The sequence below is a fragment of the Nicrophorus vespilloides genome, unplaced genomic scaffold, assembly GCF_001412225.1.
Source record: "Nicrophorus vespilloides isolate i.1.1-1 unplaced genomic scaffold, Nicve_v1.0, whole genome shotgun sequence".
Lineage (NCBI taxonomy): Eukaryota > Metazoa > Arthropoda > Insecta > Coleoptera > Silphidae > Nicrophorus > Nicrophorus vespilloides.
This window is the reverse complement of record NW_017095657.1, coordinates 12,568-37,644: the sequence shown is the minus strand read 5'-3', so window position 1 is coordinate 37,644 and position 25,077 is coordinate 12,568. Positions and strand designations below refer to the sequence as shown.

At 37.8% G+C, this 25,077-nt stretch overlaps 1 protein-coding gene across 1 annotated transcript; it reads left to right on the top strand.

The window, feature by feature from the left end:
- The first annotated feature begins 796 nt into the window (after positions 1-796).
- Positions 797-20,146, top strand: LOC108559140. The gene is made up of 5 exons (XM_017916292.1): positions 797-830; positions 3,773-3,974; positions 17,051-17,387; positions 17,480-18,145; positions 18,204-20,146. Exons 1-5 carry the CDS (start codon positions 797-799, stop codon positions 18,738-18,740), a joined length of 1,776 nt encoding a protein of 591 aa, XP_017771781.1. The 3' UTR covers positions 18,741-20,146.
- Positions 20,147-25,077: the final 4,931 nt, after the last annotated feature.

Below are 25,077 nucleotides of genomic sequence, written 5' to 3'. Positions count from 1 at the left end.
GTGATGCTTCTTATACTTTTATATACCGATGACAATACAATATTCCCAATTTTTTTAGGTCTGCCCCGACGTGGCAATAAATCAAGAATTAAATTTTAAATTCTGCGTTCTCATCCATGGTTGTTTTGTATAACATTTTATATGGTTCATTTCCAGTTTATCCAGTTTATTTTTTCTCCGTTGGTATTTTTGGATCTTTTGTAAACTGCTTCTTCCAAGAGTCTTGTTGATATAAAATCATCTTGTTTCATTTAATTTAGTATAAAAGTATTACCTTTTCTACATTTTTTAATTATATTATAATAATCTTGTGGCACATACAATAACTGATTTCTTTTTCACTTTTTGACATCGTCAATAAAAAGTGGACTTGGGTCACTTTCAAAATTAGGATTTTCAGTATTTATATTATTTTGAAAATGTAATGTGATATAAAATTTTCAAATGTACTAAGTATATTTCAATACCGATTCATTTTTTTTTTGACAGTACAGCATAAATTATAAATGTCACAAGTGCCAACTTGATAAAAGATGAAAATGGACTTAAGCCACTTTCAAAATAAACGACTCATATATAATATTGATAAATTAACAAATCTATAGGTTTTTTACATTTTTTTTTATAAAAAGTATGATCAGAATAGGACGTTTAGGAGTTTCAAATTTGAAAATATTTATTTTTCGTGATGGGTTAATAAATTGGCGACGAACGTGGGGCTTTCATGTTGAATAGAACGATTCGCTGCATGCGAAATAACATGAATAAGGTTTAAGATAATAATGGGAGCGAAGAAATGCTCAGGGTGAGGGCGTTGCTTGGAGCCGAGGGTAAATATTTAAAGGTTATTAGGTAATGGAGGTGTATTAGATAGGCAAGGTAATATTGAGCGATTGGATGTGGGTGGCTGGAAGCGGCCATGTGATAGATATGATAGTTGCGGAATAGTATGCAATTTGAGATAAACGCCGTGCACTATCTATCGCTCCACGTCCTGTGCTATATGCATGTATGCGTTGATTGTATATGTATATGGACTTGTGAGTATATGCATGTATGATCCTATATGTAGCGAAAGGTGCCCTTTCGTAAACTTTGATCCATCGCTAATGATACGCGGTTAGCGAGGAGAAGAAACGCTGCATAGTTGTAATTTAAGTAAGGTTATTTACAATCTGTAAAAATTGCATGGTGAGCAGGCGAGAGAGGCGAATATATAAGTATATCACGTTTGGATCTGCTTTTGTTGCGGAGTGTTGGAGAGCGTTGGAACCCGGAGAGAGGAGAACTTATCCGGTTAGCCGCATTTACAAGCCAACCGCTCTCCGTGAAAACACGGAATCATTACCAGACCATTCCACCTTTTATGGAAACATTTATCTAATCCGATTCGCGAGTAGGGACCCATCCTACCCCAGGATAATGGACGTACCGCGAGATGAATAGAAAGGAAGAAAAGATAGAAAAATTACATCCATTAATACGCGAAATATTCCTTCCTATCTCGCCACTCGAAACTGTTGCTTCGGTGAAGAATGCTACTAGGATCTCTCGACTGGAGAAAACGATATGGTTTCCAACGTGGTCTTCTCCATTTTTTTTCTTTTTCAATCTCACTCTAATCCTACCGTCGTTCCCACTCCAAACTGAAGTCTTGTCTGAAGTGTAGTTTTCATTAGTTTCTTCAGGCAGCGAGCATTCCTGGCATTGAGTATTTGCTAAATGTACTTGGAATACTTGGAGTTCGTAAAGCCATTTTCATTCCTGTCGCCTATACAAACATCGGGGCAATTATGGACGGTCAAAGGCGAATTAGCCCCATACCCAAGATAACGCGCTCTTTACGACCGCGACGTTAATTCGACCAAATTTCGTGTCGGTCCACCTAAATCAGAGCTTCTCAACCTTTTTTTGTTTCATTCTCTCATATAATCTTGTTTCTTCCATTCTGAATCTACCATTACTCACAGTATTTCTTCTGGTACTTGATGAATTCTTATTCAACTTAGTTTTCTTTGATCTTTAAAGATTCTAATCAATTTATATTTGACATCTCCCTTAATTTCCAAACACCCAGTCTACGTGGACATCAAGCAGACGTTCCCAATCAAGGTTTGCGTGCTCGAAGCGCATGACTTCTGAAACAAATTTCGCCTCCTCCACGGAATATACACTACAACTACTCACCACTAATACTGAATGTCAATCGATTTGTTCCCACGCCGAGCAGCCAACAACACAACATGCGTAATCAACGGAGATGGCTATCTTCGCATGTCTGCAATCACTGGCGCATACACATTTCCATCCGCAAACTGAATTATACCGGCCACTATTATCAGACTAATTGCGAGATCCTCTCTCAGACGCACTGCTCTCTCTCTCTCTCATCCCATCTCACGAATCCAAACGAAATGGGCTATATACCCATCACCGCAAAACCTTCAACTCGCAAAGAATTTCATTAGAGCCTCACACACACAGACTCTACGCATACACGTTGTAATTACAATTCCAACGTCCCATTATCCGTAGGGTTTTGCTCTCGTTTCTTCTGCACTTCGCAAAAGATTCTTTTAACCCCAATAATTCCGATCATTAAGTGCACGGCGTCGCTACCGCCGCGCGAAATTACTCACACTCTCATTACACGTAATTAACCTGCGGATCCGAAGATATTTCGTGATCACTTAACCTCGTGCTCTTCCCACTTAAATAGGAAACATAAAATCCACAAGCTCACATCACCACTCTTCTTTAATGACGTCCAATTATTGCACACACTTGCAGAGCAAAAGCACACAAACAAAAGGGGGAAAAAATAATACTGAAGCACAAACCGCCGACGGTCTGCTATCAATCACGTCGTAATTAACTGCTCTAATTATTGACTGCATAATTACGATCGAAACACAAACAAACAATCAAAAAAACAACCTTTATATCTCCGCACATAAAACATCTCTAATTATTATCATAACAAAAATTCGAGTATTTTGAATTATTCCATTAATCAAAACTCTATTAACATTAATTATTTCATGATATAATAACTAATGTAATTACTACAAATACTAATGACATTGAAAACTGTATATTTGAAGTCAATGTACGTATGTATGAGAAATATTGAAAATTATATAAAATTTAGATTGAGAAAAGTATATGGAAAATTGAGAAGTAATGAAGAACACGCGATGGTTACGTTATATAATGAGACGTTGGTAATAATAATAAAAAAAAAGAAACCAAGAAGCGCAATATAAATGGAGAGTGAGATGGACGGAGCAGACGGAGTGGAGAAAGTACACGGACTTCTGACTTTGTAAAGCCGATTACCAGAGGTAAATGTAAATGAAGAAGAACAATCAGCCAATCGGACACGTTTGTCAATTAGAGGATGATAATCCCGACAGATTAGATTCACTGTTAGAAAAGTGGGAAAATTAATTAGCAGATGGCCGGAAATCGTGCCGAAGAGATTACGTTTATATATATGCATGTGTAGTGTGTATATGTATATGTATATATATATTTATATTTCAATATTGTACGTACACCAAACGTGTTTTCATCTCGGAAAAGACCAAACAGCCTGCAGCTTTAATAGAAAACACATTGATTGCACCGTAATAACAGTCTTTGTGCCCCCATGCCAATGCGGAAACCATCGACGTCGAACGATAGCCCAAAATCTTGACCGTGCTCTTTTCGATCTTAAATGCGTAATCCAATCTGTAATCTGCTAATTTTTCTTTCTTTTCTGTTGCAGGTGGCTTGACGAAGTCGCAGTATCCAGTTTTCACCATCTACGCCCATAAGAGCTGCTTGGGGGTGAAGCCGTGCGAACGCGCCTGGTGCATAGATCGCGTGCAGAACTACCGCCTCGCAGGATACGCCAAGAGCCACCAAGTGGTGAACTCACGTCAGGAGTGTCTGGAACTTTGCTTAGGAGAGACGGACTTCCAGTGTCGGTAAGTTATCCAGACTGTTTCAATATGCAACTACCATTGAAAACCTAATACCAGTTGCAACAAATCTTCAAGATCAAAATGACCAAACATTTTTTGTAGAACTAGAGATTCAAAGCTTTGAATTCAATATGAATCCATGAAATTTTAATTTGGTGATAAATTTTTAATCAATTCTCAAACGTGATGAATCCAAATCAAAACATTGCAATTCGAATTCTGAGATTAGTATGTAGACTACGTGAAGTATGAGTTTAAAGTATCGGAGATTATCAAGAGAAAATAGTAACTAATAATAGTTAGGTAGGCCCGTCGGCTTTTTCCAGAATCTTAAGGTGAAATGCAAAAGTTGCGCAAATTGCGGATAATTACCGATAATTGGCAGCGAACGGCGTCGAGCAAATCGTATTTACATTGAATGCCATCTATTAATCATCCCCCTGAAGTCACTGCTTATCATATAATATGATACGAGCAGCGGAGCAGAGCGGGCGCTTTAACGATCGAAGAGACGGATTTGCACAAATCACAAATCCAAATCGATTCCTTTGATGGAGGCCCTGAGAGCCGCGACCACCGCTTCTCTTCTACAACTATATACATGTATATACAAATACATGTATATATTATATACAAGTATATCTAAATCTATGCAATAATGACCGGCCACGGCTCCAGAGATTTCCTCTTCTTTGCTCGAAAACAGCTCTGGGCCGACATTCTGGAACGCCCACATCACACTCACGACTTCATTATCACACCACAAAGGACTGTAATTGTTACTTAAGTAGCTCTCTCTATTTTCATGCGACTACCATCATACCATATCCAGATTCCTTTATTGCCGAACAAACTTTTCACCGCCGCTGCAGCAGCAGCCGCTTTCCGTGCTCAAACGGCCCTTTGTTCTCCGCTCCTAACTTATTTATTAAACTGCTACCTATTTGCATAAAACGCTACCACTGGGAATTATTTCGTTTAATATACTGAATTCAATTTCAAACATCCGAACAACCTTCTGACTTCCACACTCACAATTTCTAAAGAAAATTATTTAATTAAGTTGAATCTTAACTTTCGCACTGATTCAAATCGTTTGCTTTCATTCAAAATATTTATTCATTTACAAATATTTCTGCAGTGACACTTATAAATATTTAAACAAGAGTTATGCAATGCAATATAATATGTGGTAAGCAAGTGAAAAAGGTCTCTGCATTAAGGTTCAATTATGAGGTGGATGGAATTCTCCGATGACTGTGATTCGGGGATTGATTGGAGTGGCGACGACGGAATTTAATTTGGCGGTGCGGACGGGCTGATTCGATCGAATGGGAAAGAGGAGGAGGAGGAGGAAGTGGACCAAACAGTATTAAATTAGATCGAGGAAAGGTTGCCGGTCAACCTAGGAAGAGGAGCGGAAGACTGGAGCTCCGGCGATAATTACTAAAGTTTAAAGCTGCAACCCCCCACAGTTCGCCCCAAATAATATTAAGTCCATTTCCGCGTTTCCCTTGGGAATACGCAGACGTGCATTAAAGTTATTATTAATCTGATACATCGAAAATCTCTCTCTCTGTATATATCTTTCTCTCATCCACGCACGGCTTTAGCGGGTATTTTGATACGCGCATCCACTGTAGATTATGTTGTCACCCGTGAGTTACATAACGCGATTTGCATGAAAGCGGATAATCGTCGAGCAAGAGAAAAACACATTGAAAATGCCGTTTAACATCCTTATCTCGTCCCGTACAATGTTAATTAAAGATATGCTCAATGAAATGCGCTCGATGAGGCATCGATGCTCTTTTACATTTCATATAATTGCTGTGGAATAACTTATTATCTCCCTAGTGAATATCAATTAAAATAACTCAACCTATAAATAGGGCGGAATACACTCAAAAGCACGCAAACCCGATGAGAGAGTGTTAGTGTGTAAGCGAGTAGGAAGAAGAAAGAAACAGAGAAGTGAATGCCTTTTTGCGAAATTTATGGCGAAAACCGCCCCCGCCAGTAAATCGCGCAGAGAGCACCATTCGTTCGCGTTAACATTATTTGTCGATAAGTGTAATGTATCATAAAAGTAGATTTCCACAAAAGGGCGCTCACATATAGCGCTGAAAATAGAAGAAGAAAGAGAAAAAGAGAGCACGGCCCATTTGGCCCTGGAAATTTTTAAAAGAAAATAACAAGCTTTCCTGCGTCCAAGTTTTATTCTTATTTAATCCAATCCATTTATCCGATCGATGACCGACCAGGAAGTGGAGAAAACAACAATCCCTTAATCCATATTTACGATTAGAAGAAGTTATCCACCCAGACAGAAAGTTGAAAATAAAAATCTATTTAATTTCGAGATGGCGCGCTGCTATTTGCACACAAAAAAAACTGCCTTTCATCTATTAGTAGTCAACAATTACAAACGTAATGAGTGTAATCATCATCAATTTAATAGCCTGTAAGTGATCCTCGTGCAACTCTAATAGCATTAACTCTATTACAGCCAAATTGATAGATACAAAAAAAAAAGAGACATGCATTATAATGATAAATAATCACTAATAGGTAATTTCCTAACATATACATCATGAAAAATAAACATTATTTGTTTAAATGTGTAATTATTTTATATATTGCAATCTTAACCATCATAAAGCAACTTAAATTAATAAACTAAATAATTTTAAGTATATTCTAGTAGTTAACGAAATGAAATCCGTGCATTTCACGCTAAAGAAAGACACCTGCCCAACTGTAAGACTTAATGGACAAGATCTGTCCAAAGCAACAAAAGTCAAATATCTAGGCATGCATCTAGACAGAAGATTCACCTGGAAAGATCACATTCAGGCTAAGAGTGAGCAATTAGAAATAAAGTTTGGAAAACTGTACTGGCTTCTAGGGAAAAGGTCGGAATTATCAGTGGAAAATAAATTACGTATATACAAAGTATATAAGTATATCACACGTCCATACTGAAACCAGTATGGACGTATGGTATCCAATTGTGGGGTGCGGACAGTAAATCGAACATACAAATTATACAAAGGTTCCAATCAAAATGGCCCTAGCCCCATGGTTCGTCAGGAATAAATAAATACACGAAGATTTTCATATAGATATGGTCGAGGATACAATAGCAACATTTAGTAGTAGATACCAAGATAGACTGGAGTCACATACTAATGTTATATATATTATATAGATTTAAGTAATTATTAATGTTGAAATCATCATAATCGTAAACTATCCACCGGGAAAGATTATCCATCTATTGTCAACCGTGATCTTAAATTTACTCAATGTTCACATTGATGAACAAAATTATACAACATAAAAAAAAGTATATTCTAAATTTATGTATTGAAACTAATAACTTCTTGTTATTTATTTATTATAGAGCAAAATATTAAAATGTTGTATATCTGATATTATATTGACATTTCTTGTTTGATTATATAATATAATTCCTTGGTAATGGTAATAGTGATTGAAAATTCATAGCGAAGAAAGGAGAATACTAGAATTCCAAATATGAAACGGCAAGTGGCGACGTGTAAAAAGATCGACAAGAATTTAATTATAAAAGCAATTACTAGATGGCGTTATTATTTATAAATTACGGAATATATTAATAATGATTATTATAACAGTAATGAAGGTAATAATCATCATCATCTTAACAATGATAGCCTGTAAGTGAGCCCCGTACGGCTAATAATTATTATTAATTATGGTCAAGGAGAAAAACGATTAACGAAACAAACGGACGGTCGGCAAAAAAAGGATCAGCGCGACCGCAACGTAGAAGAAGAAGGAGGAGGAGACGACGAAGAAGATGATGAAGAGAAGAAAAGGCCGGAGGAAGATATTCTCCTTATAAGACGCGTGGCGGCGATTAATCGAGGGCCCCGGGGGGCATTGTTTGAGTTATTGAATGTTTTTCGCGTTCCGTAATTGCGAAAAATGACTACATTGTGGCCTGTATAAATAAGAAGTGCGGGATTGTTCGTGGCTAGATGGACGGATGATGAAGGAGAAGAAGGAACTTGGACGAGATACGGGTTTTCTTTTCTTTCTTCTCCGGGCTAAGAAGAAGAAAAAGAAATAAAAAAAGAGGAGAGTCGATAGTGGGTTAGGGCACTAAGAGGAGGAGGATGACAAAAATCGGGTTTCTTGCTGTAATCGTCGGATCGTGTTTCCATTTTCAACGATTCCTATCCGATTTCACGGGGGGAATTGTCGGCGACACGATCGAGCCATAACTTAAATAATTGACACTGTTACGCACAATTGGTCAACCTTTACAATATTTTATTTTAATTTTTTTTTATAACAGCCACTCGAAGACATAGATTTCGCGACGTCGATTCCAATTACTCACCACAACATAATTTCCTATTTACTTATGTTTCCCCTTAACTAACCACTTGCCACGTGCTCACTCTTCCGTGTCTACTGTTAATACCGCTTAATCAAACAAATGGTCTTCTACTTATTACATTCTCGACTGTATCAACTACCATATGTTACAAATATCTTCACATTCTTAATCCTTTAAAATATATTATTTTATTCATATCATCAAATGTTACGTACTTTTTGATGACCAACGTGGGGCTTTTTATCAGGATGAATCTATGGTGATGAATCAAGGGCACTAATGAATTCAATTTATATGCAGAGAGTTGTGGGCGTATTAAAAAGCACCTTAGATCAGCGGAAAAACTAGTTTTCATAGGCGAATTAAAATATTATCCCTCGGATAACTCATTTTCCATTAAAGAGAGCACGGACGTTTATAGGGATCCGCTGAATTACGGACTTAATCTCGATCGCCCTCGGATTACGGCATCATCTGCAATTCATAGTCGCGTTTAATATTAGCAGTCGGCCGGCAAATCTATACGATCCGCGAATTCCCAATTCATATCAATACAGTCCGGATTGAGGATTAAGTGCCTCAGAGTTATTTCATTTCTATACATATAGATTTTTTTTTTCACTGCCGGACAAGTGCAACTATGAAACAGATTAGAGTCGCTTTCGGGTGTAAAAGCTTGCAGGAGTTTCCTGTGTCTGCGTATCCTTAATTGCCTCTCGTCTCGCGGACATACAGCATCCTCGAAGATAAACGTAACGTGGGAATATCGCGGCCAGAGGTAATTAGCCGATAATGCGTATTATTAATCGCACCCCGTGCATCCACGAAGTCTTCACATCAGCACGCATCGTACGAAATCTAATTCCTACTCGTCAATTTCTTACCAATCTTCGTTTAGAAATCGCTCTTCGAGATGGGTGTTATTTTAGTTTGATGGTGCTTCGTGTTGGGCGGTTTTTGCTCAAACGCTGTTTTAGCAGCATCAGGGGAGATCTCACCGTGATTAATGTTCGTAACACCTTCCATAACATTTAGAATAGCACTACCTGGCAATGATCTAACGAGAAACGAGAGTTTCACAAATTATACACACCTCACAATTTCGGTTTCATTTCGTTTCAAGATGTGTTATGTAATTGATGATACTTCCAGAACGTGTGTTTATGATTTAGCGGTGCACGCTACTTAGCAATTTGTACTACAATTCCGATTCACCTGATACATTCACCAGACTAGAAAATAAGACTTCTTAAATTATTTGATAACATAAGAGTTTACTGTGATGTGAATTAATACTCCGAGCAAAATTTTACATACCACATTTCGAAATTGATACCTCCAGATTTATGTTCAACATTTTGCAGCACTCATTATTTAGTATTTCAAAATACGTACTTCTTCTATAATCCATTTATCAATGCAACCAACAGATTTATCAATAATCTAGTGGATATTAACCATTATTATAATAAGAACTTCAAATTGAGATAAAATTGATGTAGTAAATAATTAATATGAAAAGTTAGGTAAAATGAATCTTTAATGTGAGCTAAATAAAAACGTATAAAACGAAATATCGATTTTCTTCTACTAAACATTAGAAACAACGAGCAGCATTGTTGTTTTTGATGATGCGAAAACAACTGAACGAAACACAATGTTTTATAATTTTTGTTTTGGTATTTTGAAGTGGGTTTTGTTTTAATTAAAAATTCCAATTGCGCACCGTTTTCCATCCCTACCGAAACACGAAATATAATTAAAAGTGATAAAGCACGGGACAATGGGTGAAAAACGGAGAGTGAACGAGAGGAGCGAAGCGACAACGAAAATAGAAACGAGATTCGCCGCATATGAAAACCGAGGGGATTTAAAGAAGTTATCTCGTTTAGGAATGCCATCCGTACACGCTATTAATTACTAGAGCTGATTTACGACACGTTTATTAAAACACGCGTGTCGAATGTTTTCGCCACAGCAACAAAACAAAATTAAAAAAAAAGGACGAACTATGTGCGTGTTCTGCATGGGAGAGAGTGAGGTACGGAGAGTGAGTGTGTGTGTATGCATGCATGCATGAGAAGCTTGTATTCCGCTAATGAAAATGGTTTGCAGTTGGATATGAAAGCTTCCAAAGTCGTTTTCCTTGTAAGCGAAGACCACGTGGTTGGCCGCAATTGTGTGTACTAAGTACTTAAGCAGGATTAGATACTTGATGAGCTCTTTCTTCCTATTCCTTTTTTACTTGCAAAACTCTGGAAGGAATCCAGATTGAAGGGACTCTAAAATCTTCGCACAAAGGATACGATCGTGCGTATAACGTTATAACTAATTACTAATTATCTCTCATCAAATTGGTAATCTAGTTGCATTGTTGCGAAGGTAATACTCTTCCAATCGTTTGGACAAAAAAAATGGGATCGCATTCAATTAAGGCACCGGTAATTGTCGAGCAGACGGTTACGCGTTTCGTCCTTATCTTTTCTCTACCGTTACGCAACCATCATCAACAAAAACTGGTATTTTGATTGGTAAAAAGGTCGAGGCAAAAGCAATCTGCGTACGTTGCAAACGCATCTAATTGGACCGGTCCAATTTGGCGTCTCGAAATTATTAATGATCGAGAAGAGGAAGGCGATCCGATCCGATCCGAGTACGTGCACCGCCGCAGTTTATTGATTGTTTCCAAGAGGTCGGATTTATCTCCGCTTCTTCTCTTGGACAGATGCAGTGCAAATGGCCAAATGCGTTTCCGTTAAATCGGGAGCGATGGCAGAGAGGCATGTGTACATCATCAAAGCCTAATGATCGGATTTCGATTCGAGTCCTGCTAAATGTACTGTTATTCAATTTACGATATGCCCTTTTTGCAAAACTATTTACAATTAAGAAGCAGTACTAGATTACTCGAAGCGCGGATGGTAAAAATCCTACAAGTTCTTGAATGGATACGCAATTTGCATCCTAGCGGCACACCCTGTAAAATATATCACACCGTTCATTGATAATTAGATGTTTACTGTTACAAATTTATTTACATCAATGAAACAGTTTTCTCAATATTTAGTATTCACACATGATTACCATTAAATTAGTATTCTAGTACTTTCTTTTTGTCAATAGAACTTTAAAGATTTCAATGTTCTGAGACAGCTACAAAAGTAGTGTTTGTTCTGAATTTATTATAAATAGTACTTGGATTAAAAGAAGATTAAAATTAATAATGATAAATTGTTTTCTATATATCAAGAATGCTAAGAGTTTCATAAAACCTATTAATCTTCAAGGTAACAGGTGTAATTATTTATGAAGTCTAGTTAATTAATTTCTTTAATGTGATTATTAAATAATGATATGTTATTGTGTAATATGAAAATAGAAGACTCGTTCTGATTGAGTAACATACTAGAGAAATAAGAGTGGGTTTCTATTGAGTGGTAGTAGTAGTCCAATGTAGGAGATCTTCTGTTAATTGGAGATAGGGTTCAACGGATCGAAATGGAATTCAAAGATGCGGATATTTGATTAGGCGGAACATGTTTGTAGTACACGAGGAACGGGACGGAGCGTAATGTAATTTAAATTTAACAAGACGTGTGTGTAAGTGCGCGTTGTTTGTGTGTATATATGCATGCAAGTGGTGGAGTGTACAAGGGCGGAGGGTAACACCTCTTGTGTCTATAGTTCCGGTGATTGCATTTAGCAAACAGTGTCCAATATGCCTAGCTACTGTCTGTGTGGCGTATCATTTGGTATTCGGTGACACTAAACACATACAACATGCTGAATCTTGAACAATACTACAATCCATACCAAACCTCTTACAGACAACGATTTCTGCGACTCTTGCGAATCCAGGAAACGCGTTTAGTCATCATCATCATGATGATCATGAAAAGAAGTAACGAAATGCGACTCGATTTATTGCCCTGTTTTACGATCGGGCTCTAATTAATTCCTCTGTTTTCGCAATTTATTAATTACGTAACGGGACGGACGCATCGCATCGCATCGCCTCGGTTGGGAACAGCTTCGGATGGAAGTTGTAGGTGGTCGCGAGACTCTTGAAATATTTCCCCGGAATCAATTAAAGCGAGCTGCCCGTGAGAGACTAATTAATTCACGATCACACCTGTAGGCGGCTACTTCCATTCAATGTTTATATTGGTCTTTGCAGGCGCAAACATCAACTTCACCACACACACACCTCCAGGTATCAAAAACGAAAACACCATTAAAAGCACACTTCAGTCTTGATCTAGCACCAACATACACAATCGCCTTTTTGATGAAACACAATTTACATCTTTCCATCGAGACAACGTTCAGGATTTAAATGGAAAAACAGTGGATAGTTCATAGCAACTTTGGAATACCTGGAATATCTATCAGATTGATCCACGTTCACAAGTTAAGAATCCTTAGTAATTAAATGATTTTTAAGAACTTTCAAGATTACCAAAGGATTTAGTAGTTTTTATCTATATAGATATCAAGTATTGCCGTTTGACAAAAANNNAAAAATATAAAGGCTATAGAAAGAGACATGAAGGTAATGATGTAAAATATTTCACATTTCTGAAGAATTTGTAGACGTCTCTTGGATGCATTCAGCGAGGAATCAATCCGCAACACAAACCTTTATCTCCCCGTCTCTAAACCATCGCGAACCGCCCTCCGCATGCAGATGTGTATATAAATTCCGAAAATATCGCTTGTTATTCAGACCTCGACCCCGCCGGTGCGCGCCCATTTTCCCCGTTTTGAATGCCTCCAAATATGTATTGCACACTACCGATAACAACACTTTTATATATGCATTGAAAACTTTCAACTCGAAACGATGAAGTATTCGCTCGACGCCAATAAAAACACACACTCACACACCCTCATCCCTCCAACCATTACAGAACGAAATAAAACAAACAAATAATATAAACAACCTACTTTTCCAAGTATTCTAGTTATCATTTCCATAGAGGAATAATATTCAAGCTTCTAATTAACTTTTTAAACATGCTTTTTTAAACTATATTTGCTAACTACAACCTTGATAAATTGTTAATGTATACAGCCTTGTTCCATGTCTCCTATTCATCATTTGAAGAAATTGCATGCATCTTTAAGCTACTGATCAACATTTTTATAAACTTGCTATAAGATTATATTCAAGGAAGATTAATTGCAAATTACAACCTTGGCAAATATGTAAAATATACAACCTAATACCATGTCTTCTATTTATCATTTGAAGAGAAATATAACATGCAACATGAAGCTTCTAATCAACATTGTTCAGATCATGTGAACTAGTAATTTCACATTATATAAAAGGATTATCTTGAAGGAATTCCTCACATAACATCAATTACAAACATGCTAATACAAAATAGTTCCATCCGCTCCACCTGTTACTTATATAATAACAAATCATCCATAATCTATCCATGATGATCATATTGTTAGCAAACAAAACTGTATTTGTCTCTATTTAACTTAAATACATAACAACCGGTGTTTTCTGAAGCGCTGATTCGGATCATCAAAAACGGTACACTTTCCGGAATCCATTCGAGGTGCAAAGGATCCGAACGGCGCTCGTAAACCATTATTAATTGCGGATGTTGTTTACTATTTTAATACTCGTATTAACATAATATTATTTAGAGTGATTCTCATTCCGAAATCGTATGCATACCGGTGCTTTAATGGTATTTTTCCCGCGCTCAACAACAAAAAAAAAAGAAGCGATTTCGCGAGACGTTTACGACATGCGGAAAATTATAGGGAATTCGACGTGTTCGAAGTTTTGTGAGTTATCGCGTGGAAACCAGACTCGACTTTGGAATAAGAAGTAATGTTTCTTTCCGGAAACTCGTAATAATTTGTAGTTAATAATGCGAAATTATCGTTACCTTTTTTACTCACACGAAAATTGTACCTAAGTACTATAGAACGTGTTGATTATGGAATGCTTGCATTCGTAATGTACTTAAATTAGACTTTATAACTTGATTTATATATAATAATTGATTCTAATTAATATATCTCTATAAAAACTAGTACTTAATATTGTAAAAACTGCCAATTAGTTTGCAACAGCTAGAATTCTTCTGTAATAATATAGTTGATTTTTGTTTGGTTTTGGAATGGTGCAGAGTTTAGTGGATCGAAGGAAATAATAAGGAAAGGTTGCTGCTTCTGCGGCGATGGTAAATTGTGTAAGGGCATTGTACGAGGCAGTACATGCATAACATAGGATGTGATGAAAAACGGGATAAAGCGGGCTTCGATTCCGTTCTCGGACTACAGCGTATCCTACACTTACACACAAACATGTATATATATATAACATCCATATCGCACAATCAATCCAATTTAAAATGGCATTTCTATACCCATTGCTTATATTAAGGTTCACAATGCAATATATATCGCCGTGCAGTCCTAGCGGGGACTGCTCCACTAAGCTGACAATATTAAGATTTACGGATCAGATTATTCCTCTCTCCAACTGCGGCGGAGCACGAAGAGAGGCCGCCTTGTCCGACATATGCGCTACATGCATTTACCAATTACCATTCAAATTTATTGATAATTTAACAAATTCAACGGCCGACGTAATTTATCTCAATCCTCGACTACTTGCCTAATAAATCGAAGCGAAAATTGCACACCTATCCGAACCATCCCTCGTCCTATTCAGATCACGTAACCAGATGGAGCAGACGGTTATTTTTTTGTTCCTTGCTTTTTATTTCATGCGGCTTCGATAAGGAACACCTAGGAGTGAGCATGAGAGGAGGTGGCGACATGGGAAAAGCATTTTCCGAAATGCATTTATGCAGAACCTCGGCTCTCCTCATGTCCCAACATGGAAGAATCTAACAGGTTTCCGTCTGTCTCTGGGACGCGCCGCGAATGGTAGAAACAATGAGAAGCGATTTATATATTTATAGGGAACTTTAACTCTCTTCTTCCACTCACACTCAATCCGACAGTTCAAGGAAAAAATAATGTTTAATTGCTCTCCCCGTATTCGGCCTTATTTTATTTGTCAAACACCTATCAATTAGACCGGATCCCGTCTCCTTTCATCCATTCTTCATTCTTTTCTCCGCTTCTTTTTTCGCGCTTCCGCGAAATACCAGATAATTGGATACACGGCGATTGTGCTCTTGCGGCCGCATTCAATTCAATTCCAAATCGTTACACTCATTCTTCTCTCTCTCTCTCTCACACACTCTTACTCCTGTTGTTGTTGTTATTGTTATTATTATTATACTGGTCGCGTCGATGTAAATCGAAGGGAAATGATCGTGCCGTGTAGAACCAAATCGGATTATAATTTTTCCTTGCATTGTTTTTGAACGGTACGCTCCGCTGGTGATGCACTCCAAAGTTCGCAGCTCCGATAATAATAGGTATTAGACCCACAGGACGTGTTACGTATTCATTTGGTTTTAAGTATTCAAGTTCAACTATTTAACTTCCTGCTACGCAAATTATGGTCATGCTCAGGGACTAAGTACTTATATCAATTTTCTTTCGTTTTCTTCACAAATGATCCATACTTTGGAAAGTTGCTACAGATTAGTGGGATTACTGGTCGTGAAAGGTGTTATTTGTTTGTTCCGAGGGTGTTTGCTCATTTTCCAGCTACATCATCATTTACTTCATCAAATTCTCATTCATTAAATATCTTTAAAGAAGTACTTTTTACATGAGACGTTAAAATATTAATATAGATTATTTTTCAATAAAATAGTTAAATATTGGAATCATATGTAAAACTAAACATATTTCATAGTGAATTTAGAAGATGTCACGGTGGAAGCATAGTTCCTTCCTAGTCTTGATGCTCTTTGATACGGTTGATTTGAAGTCGGTCTCGCATTCCGACAGGTAAATAAGAAATTTTCCGGAGCGAATTTCGGCGAATCGCTTGGACGTCGAAGCTGCCAATTTTCCTTCAATTACGAGGGCGACATTGAGCCGCGCGCGATTAAGGCAAACGGAAAAATTATGCAGAGAAGTCGCCGGGGACGGTTACGTAATTACGGTGGCCGACGGCGGTGGCGGTGATCTCTGCGCGCCTTCTGTTTATTAACAAGCGTTACTGCATAATGAAAAGCCGAGGTCCGAGGGCGAACAAATCGAATTCGCGAAATTCTCTAGCGGAGCTATAAAATCAGACGAAAAACAATTTGCATTTATAGTCTACAGGAAATAGAGGTAATTCCGAGCGAAAAAACGAGAGTGCTCTTTGGATAGAATGCGAACAAGAAAGGGACTTTGATTGATTGCGCTTTAAGAGAAGACAGAGAGAAAGGTGGAAATAAGGAAGCGTTCTGTTTGTTGTGTTCGGTTCGTTCGAAAAGTGACCTAAAGGTAAACGGCGTCCGGCAATTTGCATTAATATTCTATTATCGGTTGGAATCCGGCGTAATAAAGCCGTTCTCTCCGTAAATTATGGATTGCTAATATGTATCTGCGGCACGGGGGGAAATTGGAATTGCGATGGAAATAATCGCGATGTTTGCTATGCTATACGATGTTTGTTGCTGATGTATGTGATCTGTCAATCGGGGCCGATTGCAATGAATGGTATTAGGTTTAGCAGTTGCTGGCACGGTCTATTTAACTTGTGAAATGGTGACAGGAGTTATTTATAAAAGCGACGTTTCAGGTCTGCGAACTTCAACAACGCGACCGGAGACTGCGAGCTGTCCCAGATGGACAGGATCACCGTGGCAGGAAGCAGCGCCTTCCAACCAGCTGACGGCTACGACTACATGGAGAACAATTGCGTCGAGGAACCGACCAAGCTCTGCGAGTTCAAGAAACTGACCGGAAGAATCCTGAAGACCGTCGACTCCGTTTACCAGGACATCGGATCCGTGGAGGAGTGCCGCGAGCTGTGCCTGAACTCTCCATACAGATGCCACTCGTACGACTACGGAGACACCGGCGAGATGGTCTGCCGTCTGAGCCATCACTCGAGAGCCACCCTTGCCGACATTCAGGTAAATTCAAATCCCAGTTGGAATTAAGATACACACACACATACACTCAAACGCATACGGACAACACCTCTGACATCGGTACTTGTTTTCAGGATCCTTATCTGGAGTTGCCCGAAGGCTCCACGTACGAATTGAGCTCCTGTTATAACGTGAGCATCGATTGTAGATCGGGCGATATGGTGGCAAGGATCCAAACGAGCAAGCTCTTCGACGGAAAGATTTACGCGAAGGGCAGCCCGAGTACGTGCGTGCGCGACGTCAACAACAGCTTGGAATTCGAACTGGCCATGGCCTACGACAACCTGGAATGCAACGTGAAGAAGAACGGTCTCGGCAGATACGTGAACGACGTTATCATCCAGCACCACGACAAGATCATAACGAGCTCCGATCTCGGCCTAGCCGTCACCTGCCAGTACGACCTGACCAATAAAAGTGTCACCAACGAGGTTGACTTGGACGTGCACGGAGACGTGCAGCCAGGTTTATCCGAAGAAGTCACCGTCGATTCGCCTAATGTAGCCATGAAGATCACCGACAGAACCGGAGGAGAATTCTTGCCAACCGCCGAAGTCGGAGACCCGTTGGCCCTCCGTTTCGAGATCTTGGACAGGAACAGCCCGTACGAAATCTTTGTCAGAGAATTGGTAGCTTTGGATGGAGTAGGCTCCAACGAAATCGTGCTCATCGACTCCAACGGTTGCCCCACAGACCACCTCATCATGGGACCAATTTACAAATCAGCCGACACCGGAAAGGTACTATTCGAAAAAAGCAAAAACAACCAAAGTCTATAAAACATTTTTTTTTAAACAGATTCTTCTATCACACTTCGACGCCTTCAAATTCCCGTCTTCCGAGGTGGTGCAGTTCAGGGCTCTGGTGACACCTTGCATGCCGACTTGCGAACCAGTCCAATGCGACCAAGAGGAGAGCACCGGCCAACTCAGATCCGTCATCTCGTTCGGAAAGCGCAGGAGGCGTCGCTCCACCGGTTCCATCAACGACGACATGTTCCTCGTCCAGACCATCCAGATCACCGACAAATTCGGCTTCGACCGCGACATGAACAAGTCCGCATCCGCCATCGGAAGCGAGGCGATGTTCTTACCAAACGACCAAGGCTTCTGCGTGAACATGGCCGGTCTGATCGTAGCAGCCACCGTTTTCCTGGCCGCTCAATTGGCCATCATCGCAGCCTGGACCTTCGTCTGGCAAAGGAGACGATTGAGCAGCAAGTTAGGAGATGGCATGTCCGTCAGTCTGAGCCTCCCAACAGGTCTAAGTTCCAGTCGCACGGACAGCCTTTGCAAGCTGTACGACAACGGCTACGCACATTCCCGTAGATTCTAAACGAAGGCGCCAACCCACACACACACTCACAGTTCCACCTATAAACTAAAAAAAAACACAGCACGCATTCATCAATCAATCAGTCTATGAATCAAACGTATAATCATCAAGAGTAGCGTGTGATAATAATATTATTCAATGAAATGCTTCGATTCCGCAAAGCCAAACGCGCGTGACAAATACCTGGCGTACCATTTTATCGGGACACGATACACACATTATAGCCTTCTTTATTTCGCGAAATCCTTCCTTCATTTACGTTTCGTCCAGCGCACAAATACATACAGATATATTCACACACACATATTTATATGTGTGTATGTACACAGGAAAACGGCATCGAGTACGGTTTGCCATTAGTCTGTCGTCTATATGTAGGGTACAGCCGTTTACCGGCGTGTAACTAACTGTACCCGACTACAACCACAGCACACATACACACTAACCACACAACTCTGGGCCAAGGTCGGACATGCAATGCAATCTTAGCATCATCATCTTAATTGCAATAGTAATGATAATATTTTATAACGTACGTAATAATTATTACTTGTCTCGTATGTAGTAGGAACGAAATAGTTTAATGATGATGGAAATCTGTGTTTGTTTCGTTCGTCCACGAAGGAAGCGGCGCTTTATTATTATTGTTATTATTAATAATAATAACATCAATATCATTATTATCATTATCGGACTCCTTCGAATATAGTTAATAATACTCGACTTAGCGTAAAACAGTAATAGCCTTAGCTTATCCCATATAACGAGCCTCGATCACCCACGCACACATCGCGCATTTGCATCAGAGGTGCTGAACCTTTTCTATTTTAATTTGCAACTGCAATCGATACACACACGTTATTATTATTATTTTAATTTTATTTTTTTTGCTTTTGGTAACCGGTCTAGCATATTTTACGCAACAGTTTTTATTTTACAAAACGCGTTACACCACCCGCAATCGCAAGGCGCTACATATGTTAGGTTTTTAACTAATCACGCAAGAATTCGGCTTGAAGGATTCCAGGACGATCTCGAGCGAATGGCATTTAATTAATGAATTAATCTATATAAATATACATATAATATATATTATTATTATTTGGTTCGTTTCGTAATCGAACGGTGTGAATGGAGCGATCAAGATATGATCGCGGATGAATGTTTAATTTAATAATTGCTTGTCCTCGTTTCCCGAGAGCCGAGGCGGATGGTCCTGCCCCTAAGGACACTCACGACACACCTCACACCCTCCTAGTAAAAAGGATAACAAACAGAATTTATAATAAAAGATATAAATGAAAAAAATAAACGGGGGGCCGTCCGCCGCGAAATCAAGAGAAATTAAATTGTATAAGTAAATTGATGATGAATTCCAACGTAAATTATACCATATACTATTTAATTTAACTTAATAAAATCTAGATAATTAACGATTTTATATTTATACTTTATAAGTTTTAGCTTTAAGGAAAATATATAAGTATATTATACATATGAAATTTAAAGAATTTGTATTCCCCTAAATGAAATGCAGAATTTATATATAATATATGAAATATATATGTATGTGAGAAGAACAACGCTTGTTTTATTTATTTATTTATTTATTTATTTATAGATTGTGAAACACCATTTCCATTGAATCCTGGCACTCCTCTACCATTCTTCTCGTTACTGAGACTCTCTTCTGGTCTCCATATCTTTTGGAACTGTATTCCTGTACGCGTGTGCCCTATTGGCTCACGATGACCATCGCGGCATTTATTTAAGAAACCTTCCAGATTACAGTTACTAACCACATAAAGAACGGTTCTTCTAGTTTATGTGTTTGTCTACTTGGCTTTATCTTTGGAAAACTTGCGGATGCCGCTCCGGCGCGCACCGCTTTTCCTCTGCTCTCGTGTTCCTCGTTTCTTTTCCTTACTTTTTTCTTATTCCTCTCTTCCTCCACCACCGCTTCACTCCATCTTTTCAGATCTCGTCGTCATAAACTGCATTAAATCCGCATTTTTTTCTCCTCTTCCAAAGAAACTTCCAACAGTTTAGATACCATTATTTATCTTTTCTTCAACAAAATATGTCAAAAATAAATTGTTCATCTTGAATAATATAAAATTAGGCAATTAATTATATAAAATCATTATTTTTAAAGAATTTGTCACTTACAAACTAATATAGAGAATAATTCACATAAGTAATAAAGGCAAGGATCATTTTCATTTAAAGTTTATTTGTATTGGCATGAGGTGAAAGACATCTGAGGAAAGTGCAGCTCGATCCGAGAGCCTCCGGAGATATTACAAATTAACTTGCAAGAAGTTTCCTTCCATACCAAGTTGAATAATAACATAACTTGATTAACTTACTTGGAAAGTAGCATAGTAATTATTAGATAAATGTTCAAACATATCGTGTATGTTTCTATAACAAAACTTATTCTTTTCGTCGTTCGTTTTATAATTTTCATACTCTTCATCAATGACGTTGTTTATAACCATCAATAAACGTTGTTTTATTATATAAACTGTGTGCATCGTTACATAAAGATCATAGATATATTATAGCAAGCATGTATTACAGCTTATATTCACTATATAACATCCAATTAATGCAGATATCAATTAACGTGGCAACGTTAAACTGATGATGTTGACGATCACGGACGTTGGATTTGGACGTGCCTAACCGAAAACGATCGTTGCCGCCGATGTCGGAGCACGCGTTACGTAACCTTTGATCTGCCGTTGACAGAGGGTTCGAAATATCTCGCATCCATGAAAGCACTTACGCGCCGCGCGCTTATCACCTCCGATAATAATCTCCAAGTACAAGAGAAGTTCATAAGAAAAAAAATATTATACATATGAAACGTGCAGTTACGCAGTTTTCACTCATTTCTATTCACATTGAAACAATAAAATTTGAAAGATAAAACAAAATTCCGTAAGTTGAAGCGAGAAAACGGTTATTTTATGAGATTTTAAATTGCATATTTAATTCAGAATTAGTTTTATTACGTGAAATATAGGATGTCCCAAAATTAACGCAAAATTTGAATTTGCCGCCATTAATGCAGAAAAGTCTCAAATTGTTTTTTTTGGGTTGCCAACACTTTACTGCACAAATAGCGGCCAATTCAAATCTTGCGTTAATTTTGGGACACACCATTTGTGCAAATTGTTTTTTTTATTTCCAACACTTTACTGCACAAATGGCGGCAAATTCAAATCTTGCGTTAATTTTGGGACACGCCATTTGTGCAGTAAAGTGTCAAATTGTTATTTTTTGCTTACCAACACTTTACTGCTCAAACGGCGGCAAATTCAATTCTTGCGTTATTTTTGGAACACCATTTACTACCAAAAATTACAATGTAAAAAATGTAATTTAAAATAAAAAGAAAGTAGTGTTTTATCATATAAAATATACTTAGTTGTCAATTTATTACATAAAACACCTAACATTTAGAGAAATCGTTTTAAATAATCATAATCTTTCAAAAGTTTCATGGAAAAGTACCAAAAAAATTTACTAACAAACAAAGTTGTATAAAATCTTATATAATTTTATGAAATACTCAAAACTTCAATAATAGATTTAAAGCAACTGTAGTTAACTTTAACACTTATATATAAATTATTACAGAACGAAGTTTTAAATGTAAATATCATAAATTATGATCTGAATTCATTTAAAAAAAAACACAACATTTCTTAATATTTCAAAAATTGATGAGAGATATTGGGACACGCCATTTGTGCAAATTGTTTTTTTTTTGGATTGGCAACACTTTACTACACAAATGGCGGCAAATTCAAATCTTGCGTTAATTTTGGGACACGCCATTTGTGCAAATTGTTTTTTTTATTGCCAACACTTTACTGCACTAATGGCGGAAAATTCAAATCTTGCGTTAATTTTGGGATACGCCATTTGTGCAGTAAAGTGTCATATTGTTTTTTTTTTGTTACCAACACTTTACTGCTCAAATGGCGGCAAATTCAATTCTTGCGTTAATTTTGGGACACCCTTTACTACCAAAAATTACAATGTAAAAAATGTAATTTAAAATAAAAAGAAAGTAGTGATTTATCATATAAAATATACCTAGTTGTCAATTTATTACATAAAACACCTAACATTTAGAGAAATCGTTCACGAAAATAATCATAATCTTTCAAAAGTTTAATGGAAAAGTACCAAAGAAATTTACTAACAAACAAAGTTGTATAAAATCTTATATAATTTTATGAAATACTCAAAACTCAAATAGTAGATTTAAAGCAACTGTAGATAACTTCAACACTTATATATAAATTATTACAGAACAAAGTTTTAAATGTAAATATCATAAATTATGTTATGAATTCATGTTAAAAACACAACATTTCTTAATATTTCAAAAATTGATGAGAGATATGATTTAACTAAATATGTTAAGTGAATGAAAATATGCTGAGAATCCAAGAATGAGCAGATGCAAATTGCAATGCGGAATTTGCTTACAACTTATAGAAAATACTTTAAGGTCACCGGTAAACAGTAATTAGAGGAAAGCAAGCAATTATGAATCGAAATACTTCTCACTGGGATTCGGTTTCTCGGCGGATTTTCAGTCACCACGTAGAGACGAGGAAGGCCCCAGCCCTAGGCTTTTCATCTCTATCTCTCTCTCTCCTCATCCAACAATTTCTATCTCTTTACCCGTTCCATCTGAATTACTATTATTAATAATAATCATCGTTATTTATTGCCTCAAATACATCTCCGAACGTCCACCGGGACGTTATTTACGGCCGTGCGTTCCATGTGCGGAAATGGATTATTTCGTTGCCAGCCAGCAACAACAACAACAATAATAATAATAATATTGGTCCATGGGCATCGATCGTTTAGGCGATTTTTCGCGCTGCCTTCGATTTCAATTTTCCCAAGCCCCTCGGAATATGACTTCGGCCATAAATTTTCGGTCATAGTAATTGAGAGTTATAGCCACGGCCATCTCGACCGTGTAGAATCATCATCATCATCAGTAGGAAACGCGATTCAATTATTAATTGAATTGCTTTGACTCACAGCAACAACAACAGCAGAACATAAAGAGAATACCACCATGATTTGCATCGAATAATTATAATGGATTTGTTATTATCTCCTCTTCATCATCTCTCACATTTTTGTTTTATGATATTCCATTCCTGCAGCCCTCTTCTCGTCCGTCCGTTGCTTTATTATATAATATGTATTGCGGATTCCAGCGCCCGTTTCCTGTTTGAATCGTAATTATTATCTTTTGTTGCGGCCGCAGCAGTATAAAAGGTGAATTGATTGCAGTTGGAATTCCCATTGATATCCCACGGGAGCTTGTTTATATCTGCAAATAATGCGATATTCCCCCTTTTTTTTTTTTCGTTTCCAGATCGCAAACCGCTTCCGCCCCGATTTCTCTCCATCATCCTTTTTTTTTTCCTCTGTATAATCCTCGATAGGAGTACGATGATGTCTTCCGGAGGATTCCAGGCACAATCCAATTTGTAATTTAGATCTTCTCCGCGTCTACCCTGAAGCTGCGGTATCCAAGCGAGCCGCGCTGGTGGATCAAGACACCAGGAAGCCGCGTCCATCATCCATCAACACTTGCTTTATGTTAATATCGATATCCAACGACGATATCCAAAATGATTATCTGTGGAAGCCAGTAAAGACTTCGAGAGTACCGGTTAGCATATGCTTTCGAAAGTACGTACATGATGCAAAGTGTATAAAGGTTTATAAGGTGATTACGATGTTAATGCAAATTTCTCATTCCGATTGTGGATAATCTGGACGTGCCAATTTATCGTCGACGAGTATGAACTCAACCCCGGTGGGAAACAATATCGTTTTATTGGTGATCATATTTTGCGCAGGGGCAGGCACCGACCCGACCCACACACACACAAATCATCAGCGGGGGTTTAGGAATGGGAAGGACCTTTATTAAATTCCGCGGATTCGATTGCAACAAATTACGTTTAGCTCTTTCCCCTTTTTCGCAAATGGATAATGCCATTTCCTCTTTCTGCGAGTAGTTTCCTTGCCATCCCGTTTTATTTTGCTGCATTCAACCCACCATTTCACTACCTACAGCTTCATCGCTGGATGCTCCTCCACTCCAAACACAAGTATAACTACGTTAAACTTTTACAGAAAAACCTCGGGCTAAGTATAAATAATAAAACAGAATATCGCAAACATGTAGCAACCCTTCATCAATAACACACATACGAAAACATAAATTTGTAATTTACTAATTTAATTAGTAGTACTTTAATTATATTAGATTTGTGTAGAA